General features: G+C 54.6%; 2 protein-coding genes across 5 annotated transcripts; both read right to left on the bottom strand.

Annotated features, from left to right (window-relative positions):
• Positions 1 to 99: 99 nt before the first annotated feature.
• PGAP6 (post-GPI attachment to proteins 6) lies at positions 100 to 22,957 on the bottom strand. Of its 4 annotated transcripts, none has more exons than XM_087732166.1 (14): positions 22,822 to 22,957; positions 20,768 to 20,965; positions 10,887 to 11,064; positions 9,087 to 9,294; positions 8,867 to 9,000; positions 8,220 to 8,485; positions 6,658 to 6,986; positions 5,813 to 5,906; positions 5,135 to 5,258; positions 4,297 to 4,433; positions 2,036 to 2,214; positions 1,436 to 1,582; positions 912 to 1,028; positions 100 to 396 (listed from the first exon to the last, which is right to left on the bottom strand). In XM_087732166.1, the coding sequence occupies exons 3-14, from the start codon at positions 10,898 to 10,900 to the stop codon at positions 100 to 102; spliced, it is 2,046 nt and encodes a 681-aa protein (XP_087588292.1). In that variant the 5' UTR covers positions 10,901 to 11,064; positions 20,768 to 20,965; positions 22,822 to 22,957. The 4 variants fall into 4 exon arrangements, 3 of the variants coding, with proteins under 3 accessions (XP_087588292.1, XP_087588291.1, XP_087588290.1); XM_087732165.1 differs by lacking the exon at positions 22,822 to 22,957 and adding an exon at positions 21,231 to 21,380; XM_087732164.1 differs by lacking the exons at positions 20,768 to 20,965; positions 22,822 to 22,957 and adding an exon at positions 15,146 to 15,313.
• Positions 22,911 to 23,748, bottom strand: LOC104023428 (hemoglobin subunit alpha-A). Its single transcript, XM_009477248.2, has 3 exons — positions 23,590 to 23,748; positions 23,238 to 23,442; positions 22,911 to 23,137 (listed from the first exon to the last, which is right to left on the bottom strand). Exons 1-3 carry the CDS (start codon positions 23,682 to 23,684, stop codon positions 23,009 to 23,011), a joined length of 429 nt encoding a protein of 142 aa, XP_009475523.1. The 5' UTR covers positions 23,685 to 23,748; the 3' UTR covers positions 22,911 to 23,008.
• Between the last annotated feature and the right edge of the window lie 1,423 nt (positions 23,749 to 25,171).

Genomic DNA, 25,171 nt, shown 5'->3' with positions numbered 1-25,171 from the left:
TGAGCATGTAAGAGGATTGCTCACGTGTGAGAGAGGGGCAGCCCAGGCAAAGAGCAACCGCACCAGCCCTCCACCTCTGCTACCAGGAGCTGAGCAGCTTCAGGTCACAGCATAGAGCTCCTCACGGTCGTTCTGGCAAATCTGATAGCGACAAGTGAGCTTCTGTGACCAGGCCCAGGGCTTCTTATGCTTGTCCCGTGGAGGAAGCAGGAAAGCAACGCTGCAAGCCACCAGCACGTGCCAGATGCTGTGGGTGTAGTAATAGTTCTCATTGGTTTCCATGAATGCATATACTGAGATAGCGATGAAAGCCAAGGTGATCCCTGGGAGGAGGTAGAAAACCCAGCGCTTCCACGAGGAGGGGTAGCAGTGTCTGCGCTTCACTCCGTGGTAAACCTGGAGGTTTGAAAGCATAGGAGGGTTAAGCAGCCAAGCAGAAGCTTAGGCAGGGGAAAACGGGCAGCGCTGCCTGACCAGGAACATCTGCTAACCTCACAGCAAGAGGGTGTGCTTGCTGCCCCTGAGAAATTCAGCCCCCTCCCCCTTCTTGGGCCCATCTCTTGTGTGCAAGAGTCCCTATCCAGCTGTGACACCAAAGCCCAGCACAGATGCCATAGCTCCTGCCCAGGGCATGGGCAACAGCCGACTGCTCTGGGACAATACTTCAGCCACAGGTGTGCGCTCAACTGGAGCTGCAGCAGCTGGACTGTGCTGAGACCCGTAACTGGGGGATTTGTCAGCTACTGGAGGGATGGAAGGCAAATCCCTTGCCCTGCCCTCCCTCCACCTGGGTGTTTCAAGGAGATCAAGCTCTCCTTGTGGATGGGCTGGAGCCTGGGGTCTGCTCTGCCACCATCATTCTCTGGAAGGGAGCTCAGGGCAGCAGGTCCTGCCTGGCTGCCTGTACTTACCCACGCTGCAATCATGATGACAAGGGCAAAGAGGCAGGGACCCATCATGTTCCACACCCCTCTGCGGTCCAGCTGCAGGGACATGGCAATTAACAGGGTCCCCAAGACGAAAAGGACCTGGGAATGAGACACCACCACTATCGTCAGCAGCTCATCTGCTGCCAGAGCACAGCCAGCCATTGCAAAGGCAGGGAGAACCTCACCTCCTGGCCACCCAGCCCTGCGTGCATGCAGGACTCGGGAGCAGCACCTTCAGAAGGAGAAACCAGAGGACCCACAAACCTTTCCCACAAATCTCAGTCCCTTCAGGCCCAGTCCCTACAATCACGCAGGTTCATGATCCAAACCCCTGGGACAAAACAACCCACTGGTTTAAAAATGAGGGTGGCACTGGGCGACAAACACGCTTCGTCACCAGGCTGGGCTGTGTCATTAAAATACAGCCGTGAGAGGGCTCAGCATGGCCACCCGCAGCTTGGCTGGCTCAGGTCTGGCCCTGCCATGCGGGGTTACCTGACACTCACGTATTTCAGGATCTTCTTCACCCGGGACATGCACAGGATCGTCACCCAGATGGACACCACAGAGCCCAAAAAGTCACAGTACTGTAGTGTGTCATAGTCCATGATGCACATCACCGCGACGCCTGGCTGGTCACACGCATGGTAGAACTAGAGCCGGGGACAAAAGCAAAGGCTAGCATGAATCCAGCAGCAGCACACGGCTTTCCAGGAAGGAGAGGCAGGAGAAGGCTCGGCCCATGGTAGCTCCACCATTACAGAAAGCAGATGAGAGCAGTCATCAACTTGCACCCTCCCAGCAGCAGCCGAGAGCTCCTAACACAGCACCCTTCAAGTGCACAATGCTCCAACCCCATCTCAGCTCCCTGGGGTCCCACCCCCAAATACAAGCACCCGCAGTGTGGGTAGAAGAGTCCAGGGAAAATAACACTCCTACCAAGCTCTGAAGGGGCAGGACCTGTCCATGGAGGTGCTCATCCAATGCCCCTAGAAGCTCCCTGTGGAGCTCCAGGATGGACTGCTCCACCAAGGACTTCAGTCCCATGCAGCATACCTGATGCTGAGGGGAAGCTAGCAGTGGACCCGACAAAAGGCAATCCCTACCGTGGAGAAGAACATGGTGTAGGTGTAGACGGAGGCCTCCACCAGGTAGTAGCGATAAACAGCAACTGCTATTGCCGGCAGGAACATGAGGTTGCTCAGGGTGAGCAGGAGGGTGGCCAGGTTCTGTGCACTGACAGATTGAGCCTTGGTATCATCCGTGCAGCTCCACCCGCCCCAGCCTGTGGAGCAGAGAGGTTTGTGTGGATCTCGCATGCCCTGCCTTGTCCTCCCGCAGCACCCAGCAAGAGCCTGGGACTCCTCGGAAGAGGCAATCACACGCCAGGACCACCTCCTGGCCTTCTCTCCCTTGCTCCGTCAGCCACTCGCACTCCTGTTCTCAGGATGGTCTCGTTACTCATTGCATGCTCTGCTGTGGAAAGTCTTGGGGAACCCCAACAGAGCCCCGTGTCTGCTCTGAGGACACCCCCAGGTTATTCCGACATAGCAGGGGCCATTCTACATACAGCATAGGTGTGTCCAGGCTGGTACTTTTCATTCCCACAGTAACTCAACACACATGCTACTTGCAGGTGATACATTAAGCATTTGAGGCTCAGATGCTTCGGATGATAGTGTAAGCTGGGTGCAACATCCCTACAGATCCCAGGAACCAGGGTGGAGAATGATCCACAACATGGAGGAAGCCATTGGGCTCCTGTCTTACCTCCTGTCACAGCAGGGTAGAGTGCAAAGCCAACTGAGGTTGCCCTGGGCCTTGCCCAACTGAGTTTTGAAGATCTCCGAGGATGGAGACCTGGATACTGTACAAAGCTGAACAACTCTCACGGGGGGAGATTTGTCTTCTTCGACTTAGCTGAAAGTTTCCTTGCTGCAGCCTGTGTCTGCGGCCTCTTGCCTTTTCCCTGTGCTCCCCCAGAAGAGCCTGGCTCCAGGGTCCCTGTAACCCCTGTGGGCTGTGGAAGGTGTGGTTCAACCCCTCTCCAACTCCTCTTCTCCAGGGTGACCAAACCTACTGCCTCAGCCCAGGGTGACATCCAGGTCTGTGCAGGGCACATGGGATTGAAAACTTTCTAGAGGACAGCACACACTCTAGGCTTGACATGGGGGTCAATTCTCAGCCTGCTAATGGGATACCAAGGACTGAAGTGAGACCATCTTCTACAAACACAAACCTGCCTTTTGTTCTTTCCTTTTTTTTTTTTTTTTTTAATTGTAATTATTTTAATTCAAGATTAGGGTGCCCATGCCCTCCTTTTGGGGAAAGGAGGTCAGTCACAGAGCAGCCTGGGTACGTGCAGGCACTCTATGGTCAACAAGCAGAGTAGCATCCATCCCATTGCAGTGCCACTAGAAACCAAGCCAGCAGCTCTGCCCCTTCTGCTGGCTCCCCGCCAGGCAGAGCCCAGAGAGGCTGCTCTCTCCAGTTTATTTCTGGGTCACGAATATGCAGATGGGGCATTTTGCTCCAAGTGATTCAGCAGAAAGCTGTCCTCAGCCTGATTCCCCAGTTCCCCTGGGGTGCTCTGTGCTTCCCAGAACCTGGCACCCCTCGGGGAAATTAGGATGCTGTTTTCCATCTCGCTCCTTGCCCAGCATCAGCACTGCAGCAGACAGCAGGGACGTCCTGGCTCAGGCCCAAAGCAGCACTGAACCACATTTTGCCTTGTCCTTCTGCTGAGAACAGGTACACTTACTCACCCAAGCACAGCAGAGCTATCATCTTCCCTACACCACTGACTCCCGCCCAGTCTGCTCATCCCATTAAGATAATTAGCAGCTTGACACAGATGTTCCTCCTCCAGGGGCACCTCTGAGTCTAAGGGCTGGCCCGCGTGCTGGCTCTTGGCAGGAGACAGAGCACCATGGCAAAGCACGGACAGGGACTGCAGCCCAGCCTCATCGCATCCCTTATCAGGGCCCTGTGTAGCAAACCGCCCTGAAAGACACTTTCAGGCAGCCCTGTCGGCAGCCTGATCCCTTTGGGGACGCTCAGAAGGACCTCTCCAAGCCCTGGGAGTCTCCAAGCTGGAGGCAAAATGACCATTGAGCAGAAAGTTGTCCTCAGCCCGATTCCCAATTTCCCCTGTGGTTCTCTGTGCTTCCCAGAACACAGCACCCCTTGGGGAAGTCAGGATGCTCCCAAAGAGGCCACCATGGGTGCGAAGGGCTCCCTGGGCAGGTGCTACGACCTCAGGCTGTTCCTGGCAGCCACGGCAGACCCCAGGCTCCCCTACCCAAATACCACCACCGAAAAATGTGGCCTCCCCTTGGGAAGGATTTTCCTAGGAAAAGGCACTCACCAGCCTTGCAGCTGCAGCCAGCATAGAGGTAGCCGTGTCTTCTCAGGAGGCTGCACTGTCCGTACGGCCCACAGTCATTGAAGCAGGGGGTGAGGTATGCAAAGACGGTCACTTTGGCTTCTGCAGCATTACATTCACTGCAAGGAGAGCAGGTTGCCTTGGTACCCCGGTCCTTCGGGGCAGCCTTGTGCCCAGGGAGCACTTTGCTCCAGAGGGTCAGGCCACGCTCATGCATGCAAGCTCCCTCCGATTTCAAGATCTGCTCCATCCCTCCCAAGAGCTAGGAGCAGAGTCAGCTCCCTCTCCACTCAGACTGCTGAACTGATGCGCAAGCAGGAGTCACCTCTCCCCAGAACCCCAAAGCAGACCCTGGTGCCCAGGCCCAGCATCACCAGCACTGTTTTACAGTGTGCGTTCGGCCCCTTACACAAGGGACCAGCAGGAAGGCAAACTGCAGGACTATGGGTGCAACTGTCTGCATTTCAAGAGATCCCTCAAAGGAGTAACAGCAGCATTTTCAGTTACCAATTTGTCACTTCAAAATCCACTGGGGGAAGGAGAAGCTCATCCAGGCAGGCTCTGCCACCCACAGTCTGCATGAGACATGCCAGCTTGGCACCAGACAAGCTGCTTGGGTACTCACAAGAGAGCAAGTCGGCACTGCCACCTGCCTCCTTCCCCCTCTGCAGCCACAGCTTCACTCCTACCAGGTGAGACGAGCCCATGGCACAGCAGTGAGGACATGGGTTTGGTTTTGCTCACGCTAGTCAAGGGCGGCAGGACCCAGAGGCAGAGCACTCTGAACCAGCCCCAAGGTGGGATGACACACCAGACTCACCCCTGGCCCTTTGGGCAGATGAGCTGCAGGGAAAGGAACCAGTCATCCGTCTGCGGGTACAGGACAATCAGCATTGCTTCTGCAGATGACGTGCTCACGCTCAGTGGGTAGCCCTGGAAAAAAGCTTAAAGAGAAGAGGGTGCTGTGATGGGCCAGAACTAGGGGAGAAGAGTCCATGGCAATCCCAGGCTGAGACTAGCTGCACAGAAATCAGATGCTCCTGTGGCTCCTTGCTCCTCTCCTCAGGAGTCACCAAGGACCCTTGCTCCTGAGCCCCTTGTTTTTTCTTTCATCTCAGCTCTTGGTACCTGCCTAGATAGCACAGGGCACCTGGAACAGCCTGTTTGCTTGGCTAGTCCTCCAGTGCAGAGCTCAGCTTCTCTGCACACCAGTAATACCCTGACCATCCCCAGACCTCCTGCCAACGAGGCTGGAAGAGCCCCAGCTGGTAACCAGACCTTCCTTTGGTGGAAGCTAACTCCTGGTGCCAGGCTAGCATCTGCATCCCAGCACCCCTGGGCAGATGCCAGCACCAAGACCTCTGGAGGGCTTGTGCCAAAATCGGCTTCCCTGGGACACCCCACAAAGTCTTGAGTCAGTTAACAGCTCATGAGGTCTAAAAGCAAAGCCCTGAGATGGCATAGCTGAGCTGGTGGTGAGTGCCAGCAGCTCTCATACCTGTGCTGCAGTTCTGTGTGGCATTGAGGGACAGCACCGGTGAAGCAGCACTCACACACGCTACCACGGTGGCATTGGCCAGGCTCACGGACGTCTGTGCAAACAGAGCAGTGTCCCACGTCAGAGCGCCCTGATGCCACCCCCCTGCACAACTCACCTCCCACGCTGCCCACAGTACACGGAAACAGCAGGTGACAATAAATCCTGCAGATCAAGGTCACCCATCAATTCAGCAGCTCTTTCTGGGCAAACCTGTGTTCAGCTCACCCTGCACTGCCACCGTGTTACATGCTGGCTGAAAGGCAAGAGAGCCTCCCGGGGGACTGCACGGGGGGAACTGCCCCAAAGCTGGGACGCTCACACATCGCTTCAGCACGAGCACAGGGTGGCAGAAGTCAGAGGCAGCAGGACATCAGGGCTGAGCCCTGCTCCAGCCTTCAGGAAATTTCATAGAATTTCAGGGGGCTGATTTTGGGGTGTCACTGAAGCAGCCTGGGAATCAGCGACTTGGGCAGGAAGATCCCTGGGCTCCCTTGCTCAGTCTCCTTCCCTGGTGGCAAGGCGCTAGGCTCCTGTGGAGAAGATGGCATTGCAGCTGCCTTCCATTTCGTCTCCTCTGCCTCAACTGCCACCACACACCGGCAAGCTGTGGCATTTGAATTAGAGCTGGCAGGTGGGACATGCTAGAAGCGGCTAAAACAGGCTCAGAGTGTTTTGTGACAACAAAAAGAAAGAGAAAAAGTCCCACAGGTACCTACAGCCCCTGGAGTTTGCTGACAAACCAGCCCAGGAGCAGGGACAAAGCCCTGCAAAGGGGAGACAATCCTATCAATCAGCCTCCGCACCTTGTTAAGCAGGAGACTGACCACGAGGGAACCCCCGCTGTCCATGCCAGTGTTCAGGTTGAGGAGGAGGAGGGTCGGGGAGAGGGAGCTCACAGGCACGCTGGGACTATTCAAGAGCCTGTAGCGCACAGACACCACATCCAGATCCTCACGAACGACGGGCTGGTTCTGCAGACAGAAGCTCTTCTGGTCGGATGCGTTGCGTGAAGCCTCTCCAGTAGACAGAGTGGAGCTCCCTGCTGCTCCTGTGCTACCTGGTCTGGGACCAGTTTGGCTCTGGTTTAGGCTGCTGAAGTTAGGGAATGAACTGGTACTTCCTGGTCTACAAGCTGTAAAGCAGAAAAGGGGAGGAATCAGCACAGCCAGGACTAGCACCTCATCCAGGCAGGGCCCCAGCAGCTCCAGACCTTCAAGCGATAGCACAAACTTGGGGTATTTCAGCTGGTTCATGCACTGCAGTATTGGCTACAGCCCCTGAAAGGCACTGTCTTTGCAGGGGGAACTCTAGCATCGGCATCCACAAGTTGGGACACTGATGGAAGCCAGAGTACAGTGGGTGGAAGCATCCTGGAGCTGCAGGGAAGGGGAGGGGGAACAGAAGAAGGGGTAACGCACAGCATCATGACACGTGAATGTACCCAGGGAGCATTCACCAGCCAGTGGCAGAGCACAGCACTTAGCTGTCCCATAACCACAGGCTGCCTAAAAGTCTCTACCAGTTCCCCAGATGTGAGCAGACAAAGCTGAGAAGAGAGATGCTAACCCAATGTAGCTACAGGCACAAGCCATCACGTCATGGCAGATAGAGCTGAATGTGACACGTGGAGTCCCACTGCTGGAGCCTGCCCATCGCTCCCAGAGACTCTAGTGCTCCCCTCTAACACCTTGGCTGCCAGTGCCAGGCCCTCCGGCACACGGGATGAGGCTCTGCTTTGAGAAGGGGATTACAGAACCCCCAGCAGAAGAAAACTTTAAAAATGTACCTAGTTGATGAGCTTCCTAGAGTCAAACAGGGATTGTGGTCACCTAACAAAAGGATGCAAAGGTGCCTATCGCAGCCACGAGGACCTTGTGACCTCCTGAGTCACAAGGTGTCACCCGAAATGGTGACATACCCTCGCTACAACCCAAGACATTACCCCACGTAAACCTCTGTGAGATGGTTTCCTGTCTGTAGCCTGCTTATGGCCAATCGATAGTCAACATACCATTACAGTCTGGTGCATCTACCCAAAACCATTCTCCCCACCAGATTTCAAGCCAGCCACTCCTTCCCAAACAGCCTTTGGAAAATATCTTGCTTCAGAGACCCTGAATTTTTCAGGCATTTCCAAAACAGGGAGTATCCCTCCAGGGAGTATCCCTCTTGGGTGAACACTGGAGCCTTCACTTTTGACTCCAAAGTAACAACTAGGTCTCAGCACCCAGGGTTATGCCCAGGCAACCAGCATGCTGGGGAATGCAGGCCACTACAGCCAGCCACCCAAAGACCCAAGAGAGACACAGTAGACACAAAGTTCTCTCTGGTCGTTCCCATAGGCCTAGAGAAAGTGGAAGCCCACCTGTGAAAGAAGCCAGCATCTCCACCAACACACTGGCATTGGCAGTGCCGAGACTCTCCACCATGATCTGCAGCCACTTCTCCCAGGGGGGTGAGTCCAGGGCCAGGCTGCAGTTTATGTTCCCTGTGCAGGTGATAATCCTCTGGAAGGACTGGGGCAGCGTGATGGAGCCCAGCACTACCCGCACGGTGCATGCTTTCTGCTCGCTTGTTATGCAGCTTCGCAGCTCAAACCGCATCCCTGCGGCATGCTTGGGAACGAAGACCCTGCAGGAGGAGGGACCAGCAGTTTGCAGAGCTTGTAGTCTCAACACAAGCCAGCCAAGCTTCAGCGGTCCCTGGGGCTTTGTGGCAAGAACTAGGATCGCCCTGGTTGGTATTGTGAAAATCCTTCCCAAGGGAAACATCTCAAAGAACTAAAATTCCTGCAGCTGAACCTCTAAGACCACCTGGGAAGAGCTGGATAAGGGCACTCGTGTGCTCCCCACGCAAACCCTACCACTGCTGCAAGGGAGCTCGGCAAACAGGCTCGGAGACCCCTCAGCTCCAGCCCCACGTGGGAATAACAGTGCCTCCCCCTAAGCAGCACCTGTGGGAAATCCCACCCCACCACGGCCCCAAGTTTTTCCATCCGCTGCTCTCACTCACTTGACATGCAGTGGCTTAGCAGGCGAGACGACGGTTTGTGGCATGGCAACACCAGGCTCCAGAATGGGCATATCAGTGAGTCTGAGCACAAACATATCTGCCTGGAACATATAGGGGCATGGAGTGGAGAAACCCTGCAGGAGGGGAGAGCAGACGGGTCAGCTGTGGTGAGACACACTGGGCAGAGTACGATGGCCGAGACCCTCACCAGCACCCTCACCTTCACTTCAATCCTGCCAGCAGCCTCAGGGAGATGGGCAGCAATGAACCAGTCCCCAGCAGCAGGGGTGGTGACGTTCACAAAGGTGGTGTTTTGCACAGCACTGCTCAGAGTGATGGTTATGTTATAGGAAGGACGGACAGTCGCATTTGCAGGAAAACGAGTGCCCAGTGGATTAATTACAGGAGGGGCTCCATAGCGAAAGTGCCTGCAAAAGAAACCAGAATGCGAATAAATCGAGGGATGTAAAGACACTGGCAAGATAAACTGGGATACAAACTTGTCAGTGGACACCCAGCTTGGCCTGAGACTGGAGAGGGAGCAGACTGGAAAAAACCCACATTTTCAAGTGGACCATCATATTTTCATCTGGTGAGGACTGGCTGCTATTAGCTTATCCGGGATTTATTTAGAGATTGGTTTAACTTGGCTGCTTATTAAGATAAGGATTTACATGGTTCCATCAAGCCTGAAAGCAAATTTCCCCAACACTTACTAAGGTTAAGCCCCAGCCGCAAGACTACTCCTTTTACATAACCATCCGCAAATTCCCCATATAGGCTAAATCGTCAACGAAGAGCTTTCATTTTCTAGCTAAGATCTGCATCTTCCCTATTTCCTCTGTTAGGAGGGCGGGCAGGCGACTAAAAAGATGCTTACCAAGGAAGGTCCACGTGACTGACTTCAGTACACCAACACTTCTGCTTTCCAGATAAGCAGTACAATGTTCATAGCAGCAGAAAAGCAGGCAGCTAAGTAATATGCGAGATATTTATTTGGGCAGCCAATTTGGTATGTAATTTGCTTGCTTTTGGACTGCGCTGCCACAGAAAACAGACGCAACAGGTCCACCAAGCAAACATGACAAGATGATGTGTTATTAACGTGTTTGAGTTTAGCTGGGCTGGTCTTCATTTCTTAGGGCATCATTTAGCTGCTGCCTTGTCCCTCACATCCCCAAACTATGGGAAATGTTTCTGGGAAGCAGAAAGTAGAAAGATCATCTGTTCCAGGCTGCCCTGGAGCAACCAAGAGCACTCCTCTGTGCCCAGGACAGACCAGGAAAGCACAAGCCAAGCAGCAAACTTCAGTCACCGCCAAGACCTCTGTGGGGCGGGTGCCAGAGACACCCACATCTCTGAGGGCACAACCTGCCCAGGAAACTTGGGACCCTCCCAAGATGCAGGTGGGGCAAGACTTTGAGCTGTAAGATTTTGATCTCAAATCCCCCAACAACTCATGTACTGCTTTAAGCTACATTTCTTTCACTGGCATTGAGTTTGCAATCTTCTCATGCTCTTGTGTCTGCAGGACACTGCATTCCTCTCCTGTCTCTGCTCCACGCACAGCCCGCGTCCCTCAGAAAAAGCGTCCCCAGTCTCTTCAGTTTCTTTGTACTGGGGAATTTGTCCATCTCCAGTCGGTCTGGGTCCTCTCAAGCCCCTGCCACATCCTTTGGTGCCATGCACAGGATCCTGCCAGGCACAGAAAGGTCCAGGAACACTTTTGCTGATGAGCAGCAGCATCGGCCTCACTGTGAAGCTCTCTCCAGTATTTCTACGGCGTCTCTTAGACATCACGTCTGACAGACAGCCCCAGATCCACTGGTAACGTGAACACGAAATGCTCCTACAGGTTTAAACACAGATTTAGTTCTAGTACAGTAAGAAACTATGACTGCTGCAACTGGGGAACAGACGCCCAGCCTCCTACAACCAACCAACCACAGCCATGAGCAACAAGGACAAGAGAAGGACAGGAAGGCCACGTGGGCAAGCACTGGCACAGGGACAGACATACACTGTGATCTCCATGTCGGTGCACTCAGGTCCTTTCCCCCGGGACGCTTGCAGGAGCCAGCGAAGCAGCACAGTGTCTTCTGGCACACGGAAGTGGAAGAGCTTGGCGTTCCCATACCAGCTGTAGAAGGAGAGCTTCTGTGCGCTCTGAGAGAAGTACTCGGACACATACAGGGACTCTGAAAGGGAGAGAGCACAGCAGTTGCTGGGGTGGCTGCTGGGGGCAGGCTGCAGGGCTACACGCGCCCACAGAAGCACACAGGAGTTTTAAGGTTGCCAGAGAGGAGCCCTTTGTGTCCCTGATTTCTCATCCCAGCCCCACTGGATACATGGTGATCCGCGTTGTTCCTCCAGCCAGAACCACCCACACCCCTGCTACAAAACCGTCACCCAGAGCCAGAAAGCACTAAAAGATGCTTTTAACTATGCTCTGTGAGATGTCCTCTGAAGATCACAGATCACCAGGGACACTGAGGAGGAGGAGGAAAAGGTCAGGAGGAAAAGCTGATGGCACAAGGAAAGGTGATGGAGTAGGCAGCAGCAAACCCTGGGGCAAACAGTGCAGAGCAGATGGGTGCAGGTAGCGCAGGGGTGCTCCGGGCCCCAGCAGCAGTTTATGGTGCCAACAGGCAAGAGCTGTACCCTCGTCTGTCTCTGCTGAGCACGTGGGCTGATGTTATCGGTCTTACCCAGCTCGGGACACACGTGCTGCACAACACACTGCCTTCCTGTGACACGCAACGTGATGAAAATTCACGGGCTGCAAACCTAACTCTCCTTTCAGACGTACCTTCCAAAGTCTAAAGATTTTCCTACCTGGACGAAAGGCTGCTGGGACAGTGAGAACAGCCCTAAGGTAGGCTGAAAGGTCATGCAAGAGGACAACACCTATTCAGTCAAAGTGCCAGCAGGACTAACTAGAGCCTCCATCCATCCCTCTGCCCAGCTATGTCTATAGATCACCCCCAGCCTGCTGATAATTCCACCTGCAAAATTATACATTAGTATTATTGTCAGCAAGAAACCAGCCAGACTGCAACTCAGGGATGGAAAAGAAACATCACACCGGGGTTGAGAAGGGGACAAAACTGCTCGGAGACAGCGGAGCCAAGGCCATGCCGCCCACCTGGAAACCAGGTTCATAACACTCAGCAAGGGGGTAGAAGAAGATGTCTTCACATCTCTACCAAGTCCTCCCAGATGCTCCTTTTCTACTCTGGAACTCCCTGGAGTGGAGAGAAACTGTGGCACCTTTCAGACGCAGATTCCTCATTTCTATCAGAGAATACAGCAGCAAGCGCGGTTTAACTTGCCCTCCTCCAACGCTGCACAGGGTCGTGTTGGAAACACAGAAGACCCGAGTGAATTTAAGAAAGATGCCAAAGAAAGAGGAAAACAGTCCTCGGGCAGGGCCAGAGCCTTGGGATGTACTTCATGCCAAGAGGAACCTAATCCTAGCAGGAACTACGATTCATGCCCCAAAGCAGGACGCATGCTGGCCTGCACCCACGGCGCTGCAAAGAGACAGGAACGGTAATCATGGGTTTAATTCCCTGGCAAATTACCAAGCCAAAGCCTCCGGGCACCCTGCGAATCCAACAGGGAAAGGAGGCAACAGGAAAACAAGAAATACCAGCCATGCAAGCCAACCGGAGGATTTGCTTGTGGCGGAAGAGTGTGGCCACCTCACCTCGCCATAGGGACTGCCCCGGCCACGCATCCACAGGGTCCAGCCAAGGGAGCAGTGCTTGCAGCACCTTAACGCACAGGGCCAGGCGAGGTCACGGGGAAGGGTGAGCCCCGGGCAGGACAGCGAGAAGTCCACAGCACGTGGGCAGAGCTGTCCAGCTGCGGTCCCTGCGCCAGGGTTACGCTGCTCTCTAGGCCAGCAAGGAGCAGAGACGACAAAAGGGGCTTTTCAAGCAAATGCTCCCTGGCTGCAACGCCAGTGCAGTGCGTGGGCTATTACAAACAAGAGCTGGCTGCGATCCCCTACAAGCCCAGCCATATTTCATGCACAGGAGCTACAGAAGGGAGCAGTCTTTAATCAGCGGCGTCTATACCCCCAGCTGCCCTCTGCATGCACACGGCATGTTTGCTTCTGGAAGTCCACGGAGATGTTTGGGCACAGGACAGGGACACAAAGCGTGATTAGAGCTGGGAGAGCCCTGGCCCTGCTCAACACAACAGGTCCCATCAGACAACCTGCATGGGGCTAAGCCTTCCTCCCTTGATGCAAGCTGCTCCAACCCCACAGGCTCTCCGCACGGCCAACAGCCACAGTCGCCACCCATCCAGCATGTCCTCACAAAGCTGAAGCATGATTTGTGTGGTTTTTGGGGAGGAGAGGGCAGGCAGGCTGCAAAATTAAAAACTCAAGCAATCAGTGGTGCTATTTATTAAGGACTGGTCAATTATACGGAGCGAGCTCAAGCGCAGTAAGAGGCTGAGGGCCTGCCTGCCCTGCCCACGCGCTGCCTGCCACCAGGTCAGCAGCAGCTGTGGCTCTATCAACAGAACAGCGGCGTGGACAAAGTCCACGCACAAACAGCTTGGGCCGGCTCGCGGGCTTTGCTGCGCTGGGCACCCGAGAGCTGCACAGCGGGTAAGGTGACTCCCACAGCACTCTCCACCTGGGCTGACAGGCGAATACCGCAGGCAGATAAACTGATTATCAGCAGAGAAAAGCCAGAAAGACAGGTCACCGCAGGCGAGGCGTGTGCTCCGGCAGCCCATTTGCATCCAGAGAGCATACTCTAGTATTTGCTGTGCTCTGTACGTGTCTGTCCCCATCCATTCAGTATGCTCTGCACCAGCACAGCAACAACCTGGAAAGTCCCACTTGACTGTCCCATGATGTAAAACAAGCCTTTAAACCGAGCAAGGGAGTTGTCAAATAGATGCTGTTCCCATCCTCTCCCATACAGATTTCAAACATAATATGCAAAAACCAAAAGTGTTTTTAAGACAAGAAACAAAATGCAGGAGAATCACAGATGCAGAGAGGAGACACATTATATGAACTTCAGAATAAAGAGCCACCTGCAATAGCTTGGGTTTGTTGGTCCAAAGATGATCTCATGGTAGTTTTAGGAAATAATATCTTGACTGCCGGTTTCAGGGCTTCCCATCAAAAGGATGAAGCCCTCATTTCAAAGAGGACACTGTGTAAAGCTATACAGACAATGGTAAGGCTGACTCTGGACAAGACATGGCTATAGGGCAAGGTGTTCGGTTGTTTATAATGTAACAGAAACCCTATTCCTTTAGCCTGGGTCAAAAATCCATCTTTAAATGTCCCAGAAAGAGGACCCCTTGCTCCTCTGGGAAGGCACTGATCTTCACTGGCTCCCAGACCTAACCCTACAGAGGCATTCCCCTAGCTGGCGGGACGGCGCCGAGACAAACCAACCACCACACCTCAAGTGCAGGGTAGCTCTCCAGGGCTGGGAACCCAGCTAGCAGGATGCCAGAGGAGGGTGGGCCTGGGGCAAAAGGCCATCTCAGCCATCGGCTCCTCCAGAGCAGCCTCCACGCTTTGCAGACTATGAGGAAGTGATAACCACCATCAACAGCAGATAGCCGCTGCTGGCACAAGCCTACCTCCGTGACAGGGTAAAGAAGGCAAACAATCTCACCTCCGCAAACCTTTCCACCACTGCATGCGCTGGCTGACGCTCTGGAGGAGAAGGCATGGTTCCCGGGGACCCCAGACCCCCAGCACCACCACAAAGAGCAGCCCACCGCCCTGCCGAAAACCCCTGCTCCCCCCCAGCTGCCTTGATGCACTGGAAGTAAAGTAACCTGAAAACAAAGCAAAACCAAGCAAAACAACCACCACCACCGCAAATACAGCACAAACCCCTCTGGATCCGGGCCTGACCTCTCGCTGCTCTACAGCGCCCGACACAAGCGCTGCTCCACCGGAGAGGGTTCACAGAGTCCCCGAGCACCCAAATCCCTCGGGAAATCACAAAGCCCCCTCAAAGCCACCCCCGGCAGGAGCTGCGGGACTCAGCCCAGCTCCCGGGGCTGCGCGGCAGACAAGTCCCCGCTCGCTTGAACGTAACCCGGTTGGTTTTCCACCGGCGCCTCTGTCCCCCGGGAGCCCCGCCGCCCCACGGGCGGGCAGGGACGCTCCCCCAGCCCGGCTCCTCTGCCAGACGTGCGCCTCCGTCCCCGCCCCGGCCCCCGCGGAGCATCCCCAGCTGCCTCCGAGCATCCCCAACCTGACCCCTCATCCCCCCGGCCGGGACTCACCGGCGCCGGTGCGGTTGCCGCGGCCGGCGGGGAGCGCCAGGAGCTGCAGCAGGAGCAGGAGCAGCAGCCGCAGCGGCGGGCCGGCTCCCCGCGCCATGGCCGCCCGGCGCTATCCCGGCATCGCCGCCCGCCGCCCGCCCCGCAGCGCCATCGCCGCCGCCTCCGCCCGCTTCCGCCGGCCCGCCCCGCCCCGGCCCGCCCCCGGCGGAACCGCCGCCCCCGCCGCCCCCGGGGAGCCGCTGGGACCGGCCCGGGGGGGCGCCGGCGGAGCCCGGGACGGGCGTGGGGACACCCGGTCTGGGGGCAGCGCCGGGACCCCCGGGAGGAACGGGGTCTGCCCGCAGCCCGGGGGAGCCTTGGGGGGCTCGGGGACGAGCCTGGGGCTTGTGGGGTGCCCAGGTCCTGAGGACCTGGGGACCCCCGTGATCCTGGGGAGGTCCTGGAGCCCCATCAGCACCCCAAGACCCCGGATAACCCCAGGGAGCCCTGTGACCCAGAGATACCAGATGGTCCTGGGGTCCTCCAGCACCCCGATACCCCAGGAGGTCCCTGAGAGCCCCGGGAAAGTGACCCTGGGGGGGGGCTCAAAACCCCAGAAGCACCCTGGACCCTTGGGAGAGCGCCCTGGGGAAAAGAGGGGGGCGGTGATGGAACCAGGCTGCTGCCACGGGAGACAGCAGCCTCCTGCGTTGGCTTCTCAGTGACACAAAGAGAAAGCGAGATGGGAAGTTAAGATCAATTTAACCTGAAATCACAAACATTAACATGCCTCAGTCGTAAACAGACAGTAGCTGCCCACCGTACCCTAGCTCAGAACTGAAATTGTAGGGCAGGCTCAGCCCTTCCATCTGAAGGGGGGTTTATACTCGTCCCTAGAAAGTCTGATTGCCGGCTCAGCTCTCACGGATCTGCCATGTTCATAGGACTCGTGGGAGATGTGGCTTCTGTAGGTCAACTCATGCTCTGATCTTCTGATTGTCTCCAAAAGAGTCAAGGATCTTCACTCTTACAGGCCTTTTCTTTGGGATACCTTCTGATGCGTTTGTGTTCTCCAAGAGAATAATGCAGTCTAGACACAGTCTCAGGGTCCTTGCTCAGACAAAAATCCCACCACTTGCTTATGGGTCAGCTTGGTTGAGGACTTCAGACCTGCTTTCTGTCAACCACAGTCTTCCTGAAGGCTTATTACTTCAGAAACTCAAAATCTTTACTTCTTGCTCTCACGGTCCTGCTATACTTGGGGTGAGTTTATTAGGTATGGGAATGAATTCCCCTAGGGAAGAGCCAGTCATTTTCTAGGGGCTCTGACATCACGGAAAGCCCAGTCAGAGCAGCTTATGCAATCAATAGCTAGCAATGCCCTCATCTAATTTATGAGAAGACTTCCTTGAAGTCAGCCCGGAAGCTTGAGCGCATAAAGCATGGGATTGGAAGGGACTATTCTTCTAATTCCCAGGCTAGATTTGTTCAGTGCCTATTCATTTCCATTTCTCCCTGTGTAGTACTATCCTGGGATGTTCAGGGCTCTCCTTCTGGAACGTGTCCTGCCTAATAACAGCATCAGCCTCCTCCACATCTTTTTGCTGGGCATGGGGATATCATCCCCTTTCTGCTATGTTGATCCTTCAGGCCCTTCAAGTATCCTGTAATATCCTGATCCTCCTCTATTGTGACAGCACCCACATCTTTTTTTTTTTTAATATTTTGGCCATTAATAAAAATTCCAAGGCCAGATCTGAGGTCTGATTCCATCAGTAATTTCCTTCCAGCCCAATAATTCCCTTTCAACATTCCTGTTATCATCTCCCTATTTTCTTGAGTTCTATCTTACAGTTCTTCCACTAATTGATATTTTTGCCAGTCTAAATCCCATGGTCCCAGCGCCGCAAGATGCTGCTGTAACACGGCTCATGACTTACAACAAAGCTCATGACGGAGCTCTGAGATCTTGGCCCACAACTTGATGGATTTATCTGCTCTTACTTCACTCATGCATATTGCAAACATCAGTCAAAGCCTTCTTTAATGGCTAGTCCTCCTCTCCATTTTTCATAATATGCTTATTATTCCTAATATCCTTTTGATATTAGGAAATCACACTCCAGTTAGGTACTATACTCTTTCCCTCTTGTTTTTCCTGCTTCTTTGGGATATAAAGTAATTTTGCAATGTTTTCCCCAGGGAATGGCAAACATCTTCCACATAAGCTTTGAGTTCTCCCAGCTGATTTTGCTGTTGCTCAAAAATTGTTCTTCTGGAAGAACAAACCAACCCTTCTATTCTCATTCTATGTTAATTTAGCCTTCAACTCCACTTTAAAGGTATCAGCTCATCATAAATCAATCCTTATGAATGATTTTCCTGCAATGCTGTCTCTACTTACAGTTATTTTCCTCTTAAAGGACAAAAAAAGAGATTCAAAGTCAAAGATCTGAGACATCTGAGCATAAATCAAACTCAGCTAATGTAATGCAGAATCAGACCCACAACGTGTTACTCCTCCACTTCCAGAGGCAGTGCCACAGGTGGGCACATGCAGCCACCCATGGACCACCACGACCTGCAGCCAGGCAGAAGATCCAGCTGCCTCCTCTTGTGGTGGCAACAAAAATCACAAGGTTTAGAAAACCCCTGGTGAGCTTCTGTCTGTGCTGAAATCTGAAGGACCATGGCTATGCGAGGGTCAGGGCTTCTGTCCGGCTCAGTGACACACTTGACAATATAGCGCAGGTGCCTGTGTAAGGGTTAGGGCTCATCACATCTGCTTCTTGCTCTTTGGTCCATGAGTCCTCAAGCACAGCCCCTCCTCAGATGCAAGTGGAAGACCCTTTTCTGGAGAGTGTATTTCCTACAGTGTTTCAAACAAGCTTGGGGAGAAATCTGGAGTATATACTGAAAATATCCTTGCTTAAAGCTACGATCTGGAAAAATAAATAATGGTGACCTGTCCAAATTGAATCTATGGAGCTTTAACAATGCTGACCCATGAATTTTGATAAATATACTTCTACTATTAATAAAGGCACTCAGCTGCTCAACCATCGAAGGAGATATAAAAGCTTTCTGGCTGAGCAGCTGCAATGCACATTTTGCTGTATTGCTTTCCATAAATCCATAGTTGGGATCCTCTTGGCCATGTGCAAAGGTCTCTGGAGAGCACACAGCTGGCACAGTCTGCCCCCTTATCTCTGTCTGGTCCTGGTACAAGGAGTTAAAAAGCGGCGCTGGCTGGAAACCCCTGTGTTTAGCCAACTCCAGCTAGATCCTCATTGAGTTGTGTCTACCCAGCAGCTCATTGCCTACTTGAAGTCACTGTGACAGGGGATCTGGAAAGGAAGGGTATAACGAAGAACTGTGTCCCAGGAATATGGACCAAAAACCTGCTGATAGAGTTGCACGCTTTATCTTTTGACAGAAATGTCAGATGACTGCAGCAGACTGGTGAGAGGCTATCTGAGGTAGTCCATGGAGCTTTACTATATGCAGCTTTCAGTGTTATTCACAAACGGAAAAACAGGAGGTCAATCATTTCAGTGGAGATAAATAAGGTGACACAAATAGGGAAATATGATCTAAAACAAAGGAGGTTGAACTTAAACTGGCTATTACAGCTCAGGAAAAAGATGCTGGATTCCTCATTGACGGTTCACCAAAATTGTAGCCTTGATGTGCAGCAAAAAGCCAGCAAAATGCGGTGATGTCATCAGGAAGGGCTTGGGCTCTCAAAACAAGAAAGAGGGCATCTCTTGCCTGCTGTGTAACAGCTTGGTGCACCCACATCTGTGCAGTTCTGGCCTCTGAATCTAAGGACATAGTGGGCTTAGAGTCCTGAGTAGGGCAACTGGGATGATCGAGGGGATGGGGCAGCTGCAGTATGAGGAGGTCCTGGGAAGGCTGGGATTTTTCCTTGGAGAAAGGGGAGCGGGAAGGGCCAACTCTACAAAATCATAAAGTGAATGTGGACCTGGTGCTCATCAGATTCTGCATGACTAGAATTAGAGGCCATCGATGAGTCTGGTAGATTGGTTTAAAATGGATAAAAAGGACTTTACACAGGGCAGGGGGAAGAATGAACTTCTGGAACTTGCTGCCACAGGAGGTTGTGGAAACAAATAGGATCAGCAGGTTTATAAAAGGTATAGCAAGTTCATGAGCAGCAGGTCAACAGACAGATGCTGAAGGCAACAGGCAGGAATGTACTCGCTGAAATTGCTCTTGCTGCTGGTGTGGATGCTGGAGGAGCACAATCAAAACTGGCTAGGCTCGTGTGCTCTCCCCACATGGCATCTCCTGTTGCTGCAAACAACACTGGGAGAGAGGAATCAATGAAGTGACCAGCATACTTCTACGACCACTTTTCCTTTTCCCACTAGCAAAACAGCCAGCGGAGAAGGTGGGAGGATCCTAAAAAGTGTGAATTAAAGTATATTTCAACCGTTCTGGTATTTTCAGACTGTTTGCCCGAAAAAAATGCCCTTTTACCTCAGCAACTGATGGAGGCCACCTCCACACAGCCAGTACCTTTGAGAAGTGGTGGAGGGTGATGGGGTCGCAGAAACAAGACAATAGGGTCTCTTATCATTAGCAGGGTAAAAGGAGGAAACTAAGGAACCATAAACCAGTCAACTTCAAATCACAAAAACACAGTGGGACATTTAATCGAAGAAAGAGATGAGTAATAACCATGGCCATTGCCAAGAATGAATCATTTCAGATGAGTCTGTTTTCCTTCTGTGACAGATTCCAGTCCTTGGTTCAACATTATTATTCACTGTTCCTTCATCAATAACTTATGTGTTGTAATGGAGAACGCGCTTATTAAATTCTCAGATGTGCCTGAGCTGGAGGGGCTGCGAGCACCCCAAGGCACTGGGTTAAAATTCAGAATGATCTAGACAAATTGGAGAGATCAGTTCAGTACGGAAAATCTGACATTTAGGACAGAGTAACTGTCCAACCACAAGGGAAACAAACTGCTTACACAGCAGTTTTTCAGTGAAAGACCTATAGGCTGCACCCATCGTCAGTTACGCTATTGGCATATTGAATGCCAATATGGGATGTATAAACAGAAGAACAGTTTGTAAAACAAATGATGTTTTCCCTCATCTCTCCAGCAAAAGGATCTCTCAACTGGTGTCCTAAGATCAGCTTCCAGTAATAAATCAGTTCTGTATCTTCCCACTGCTTCTGTGCTAAATTTTGAATGGGAAATTCCTGGTAAAATCCCTAGGATGCTTGACCTCCTCCAGAAGTATGTACTTCTGTGTCCCTTTCCAGGACACACTCTCTAGGGCCATGACTTTTTATCAGATGCTAATAAGAGTAGTATCCAAGCTACCTGGACAATGCTGTTTGCAGCCCCTCAAGAGACTGGTAAAAGTGTTGTGATCAGGTAAGTCATAACCATCAAGCTTGTTTCCTGATGTCATTTTAGTTCCTCTTTCAATAAAAATGACCTCTGAGATGCCGCTTGCCTTTGTGACTATCATATAACAAAATACTGTGTTGTTCTGTGGGTATCTTTGAACGATAGACGCTTTGTCCATCAGGAATAAATGTTGATGAGTGGCGAGAAAGGCCTCCAGATAGTGGAGACATCAGAACAGGCTTTTGTCTCACCTGAAGATGTTCATCTTCCTTCTTCCCCTGAAGCTGCCTGCCGTGACTCTGCCTCCTGAGCGCTGCCATGGCCTGGGTCAGGGGGCTTTGCCCCCCAAGTCCACCTCCACGTCACCTGGTGCCATTTCGGGCTACTGCTGCTGTGGCAATGTGGAGATTGCCTCCACCTCATCAGCACCAGGGCTGCAGCAATACAACCTGCAAAACCAACACGATCAGGCAGTGGGGGAAATATTTGACCTGCCCCGCTGCAGACCACTGCTGCCGTGCTGCTTGCAGGTCCCGAGGCAGCTGGGCAGGAATGCTAGCTCAGGAAGAGCCAAGCTGCTGCTGCCAGCATGTCTAGCCCATGGGGCAGGCTGTGTCCTAGGGCACACGAAGCCGTGGCCACCAAGGGATGTCCAATGAAGGCAGCCCCGGGGCTCACATGTCCCTGTGCTATAAGCCAGGAGGCATGGGGTACCTGGCTGCTGGGGCACCCTGCGCTGGAAGTGGGCTGCTGGGGAGAGTTCCTGCACCCCTCTGAGCTGTCACCAGTGTCCCCAGTGTGCTCGGGAGCTGGGACTGGCTGGAAGCCCACAATGGCAGCCTGCTTCTCCCTGCCCGGAGGCTCCAGCTCAGCCCTGCAGGCAGGACCAAGGCTTGGCCCTCTCCACCCTCTGCCTGGCCCCGATAAAGCACCACGGCTTGAGGTCCCCATCTTGTGGCAGCAGGGACAAATGGCTGGGACAAAATTCATCCCTGCTCTTCGGAGCTCAGCGGTTCTTTGGCCAGGCAGAGCCCCGGGAAAGCGCTGCAGAGCCAGGACACTGCCCACTGCCACACAACATGTCCTGCCTAAGGACACAACACTGCATGGTAGTGGTTGGAAGTGAAAGCCTGGCAGAGGCAGTGGGGACAACTGCCAACCCCTTCCCCTCCATGCACATATTGTCCCCTGCGTTGCTCTTACACCTTGCCTCTTGTGCACACATCATGTGCATAAGGACCCCGCAAGGGTCCTCTGTGGCCGGGTTTGGAGCATCCCAAGTCTGTCCTGGATTTGATGCTGCCTCTTCCTGGTGCTTTACACACTAGTCCACACTACCTTGCACACTTGTGTGCCCTGACCCCCCCACCATGCCCCTGCTCCCCCTGAGCTCCCCAGGGAGCAGAGTTGTGCCCACAGCTATGCATGGGTGATGTCAGCTGGAAGCGTGCAACCTGCTCCATGCAAAGGTAGATCAGGTCAGTCAGCGGTGCCCTGACCAGCTTTGTCTTCCCCTGTTCACCGTTCTCAGGTGTGGTGAGCATATGGGGTCATGATGCCTGTGGTGCTTTGCAAGAGAAACCCTGGGGGCTGGAGGGTGTCCCTCTCTCTCCAGAGTCATTTGGGGTCTCTCTTGCTTCCAATATGTTCACTGATGGTGACTGGAGGCTGTGGGAAGCATTCATCCTTGCAAGTGCCAGGGAGCAAAGGGGCCCATGGCAACCTTGTCTTGGTTCCATGCTCTGGCTCTGCTCCACCAGCTTTCTCAAAACTTCTCCCCAGCACTGAGCACCCCCCAGCCCTGGCAGGGCTGGGGCAGCCTTACTCAGCACCTGGCAGGTTGTAGCCCCCCAGGACTATCTGCCGCCCTGTCTCCTACCACACCCACAGCTGGAGGAGAGCCCACACTCTCCTTTATCAGCCACCCACAGCCCCCGCCCCGGCCACCCCACTGCAGGCTGCGATAAGGGCTGGGGCTGCGCAGACACCAGCACTGCAGCACCCAGCGCCGCTTTGCTGCCTGTGCTCATTTTCCTGCTCTGACACCCCCTACCCTACTGCAGTTCAGAGCGCAAAGAGCAGGATCTGGGGCTCAGCCCCATCTGCTCCCCTTGCAGTCCCCCATGCCCGCTCTCTCCCCCAGCCTGCCAGCCCCCCAGAACCCCTCCAAAGTGACACCCCAGCAATGCAGTAATCCCAGATGCCCATGGCTGACAGAGCAGTGTCTGCCTGCTGGGCACCACCACCCAAACACTGTCTCTCTCAGAGACAGCAAAGCTAAAGCCCATTTCCTCCATGTGCCCACCTGGCAGGGAGGGCCCTCAGTTCGGACCCCCGGAGCAGATCCCTCCCGCTCCCTCCCCGCAGGCAGCAACCAGAGCAGGACGCCAGGGCTGGAGCACAAATGCAACAGATTTTATTTCAGATCATTTGGCTGCTCGCTGTCAGAGGGCTGGCAGTGGGTTGGGTCCAGCTCTAGCCATGGTGCCGTCTTAACGGTACTTGGCAGTCAGCACAGCAGACACAGCGCACAGGAACTTGTCCAGTGAAGCATGGACCTCCGGGGTCAGGACAGAGGGGAAGTGGATGGCCACCACCACCAGGAAGCATTGGCCCAGCAGCTGAAAGGAAAAGGAGATGGTGAGCAAGGGGGTGAGGCGAGAGGGTAGCCAGGGGGTGCAGGAGGGGAGCTGGGCTGGTCACCCCTTCCCAGATACTCACTTTGAAGTTGACAGGGTCCACGCGGAGCTTTTGGGCGTGGAGGTCGCTGAGCTTGCTGAGGGCACCCGCGATGTCATCGATGTGGTTGCAAGCCTCAACCAGTGCAGCTCCCACTTTCTTGCCGTGCGCCTTGATCTGAGCAGAGCCGTGGTGCAGGTCGAAGTGGGGGAAGTAGGTCTTGGTCTGGGGGTAGGTGGTGAACATCCTGGGGGACAGAAGCGGTCAGAGACGGATGAGACAGGGACAGGGTCACGTAGGACAGGGACAGTTGTGGATGGGGAGAGGATGGGGGCAGATGGGAGGGAGTCAGGAACAGACAGGGGAGGGGATGACGATGGGGATGGACACGTACCTCTCCAGGGCCTCGCCGAGTAAGTCATCGACCTGGCTGCCGGCCTTGGAGAAGACGGACTTCACATTGGTCTTGTCGCTGGCAGACAGCACCATGGTGTCACCTCCGCGTTGGCAGCCCCAGCACGGCTGCCCCGGCCGCCCGCCGCCGCCCTTATATGCGGTGCCGCGGCACCGCCCGGCCCCCGGCCCGCCCCGCTCCCGGCCCGGCCGCGCCGGCGCTGGACCCCGGCCAGCGGGGCCGCCGCCCGCCCCCCCGCCAGCGCCGCGCCCCGCTCCTCCCCGCGGCCCCGGCCCCGGCCCGGGGTCTCTGCCCCCGGCACCAGCGCGGCTTTGGGTCAGGATTAGGGTTAGGGCTTGCATCAGCGCAGGCTGGGTGGTCCGTCCCCTCTAGCACAGGCTGGCTGCAGGTTCGGCTTAGGGTCAGGCTTAAGCGTAGGTTTAGGCTCAGGCTTAGGCTTAGGTTTAGGGTCTGCGCTGGCATGGGTTGAGGTTAGGGTCTGCACTAGCACAGGCGGAGGAGTCTGTGCATGTCCCTGCCCGGCACAGGCTGGGTTCAGGGCTCGGAGCGGGGTACCGGCTGAGGTCCCCCTGCCGCAGGCAGCTCTGGCACAGCCTGGATGTGTTCTGGCAGGATGGCGGGGACAGCAGTGTGCGGGTTTTAACTTCAATAGCGGGGTGGGAGTCTGTGCCCCACAGACTGAGCCTGCCCAGCGCCCCCAACACCCACATGCAGCCCCATAGGCACCTGCAGGTACAGACTGACCCATCCAACACAGCCTTCACGCACACACGTGAACTGCCCCGGTTACACGCACTGCCCCTACACGCACTGCCATCTAACACGGCCCCTACACATAGACCGTCCTTGCACACACACGCGCTGCCCCTACACACACGCTGCCATCCAACACAGCCCCTGTGCACACGCTGTCCCTGCACACACACGCTGCCCCTATACACACCCGGGCATCCACCGCGGCCCCTATACACACAGCCACTCATCCACGCTGCCCCACTGCACTTACTGCTCTTGTTCCCTCTGTGCACCCCAAACTGGTGTACCCCAAAGTGTGTGCCCTCTTCACCCCCTGCTTCCCGAACTGCAGTCGCGTCCCTTTGCATACAGACCCCGGAGCTCCCTTGCCCCAGCCCTCTCTCCTGCGCAGTGCAGTGCTGTGGAGGAACCGGGTGACCCTGACTCCTGGGAAGGGGGGACACTCAGCAGGGCCATGGGGATCAGCGCCGGGCACCGGTGCAAGCACTGGCCTGCAGCAGCAGGAGCTCACAGCCAGGAAAAGAAGGCATGCAGGGCCACAGCGGCTCATGGCGAGCCCCGTGTGCCCCAAATGATGAAGGCGAGGAAGGCAAAAAGGGCAAGGACGATGAGGATGGTGAGGAAGATGAGGCGGGTGAGAGGGGGCCTGTGGTGCTTCCAGTAGGTTCGAGAGCTGGCACAGGCAGGCAGGGGACAGTTCACACCCGTGTTTCCTCCATGGTTCTTATCATTTGTGTTTAGAGGAGATTAGCTTGAGCTGGCACCGTTTCAGAGCAGGGAAGGAGGGGAGGACGGAGGGGCTGAT

The sequence above is a fragment of the Nipponia nippon genome, unplaced genomic scaffold (assembly GCF_047370975.1).
Source record: "Nipponia nippon isolate SJK-2023a ecotype South Korea unplaced genomic scaffold, ASM4737097v1 scaffold_5, whole genome shotgun sequence".
Classification (NCBI taxonomy): Eukaryota; Metazoa; Chordata; class Aves; order Pelecaniformes; family Threskiornithidae; genus Nipponia; species Nipponia nippon.
Note: the sequence above shows the minus strand (reverse complement) of the source record. Positions and strands in the feature narration are given on the sequence as shown.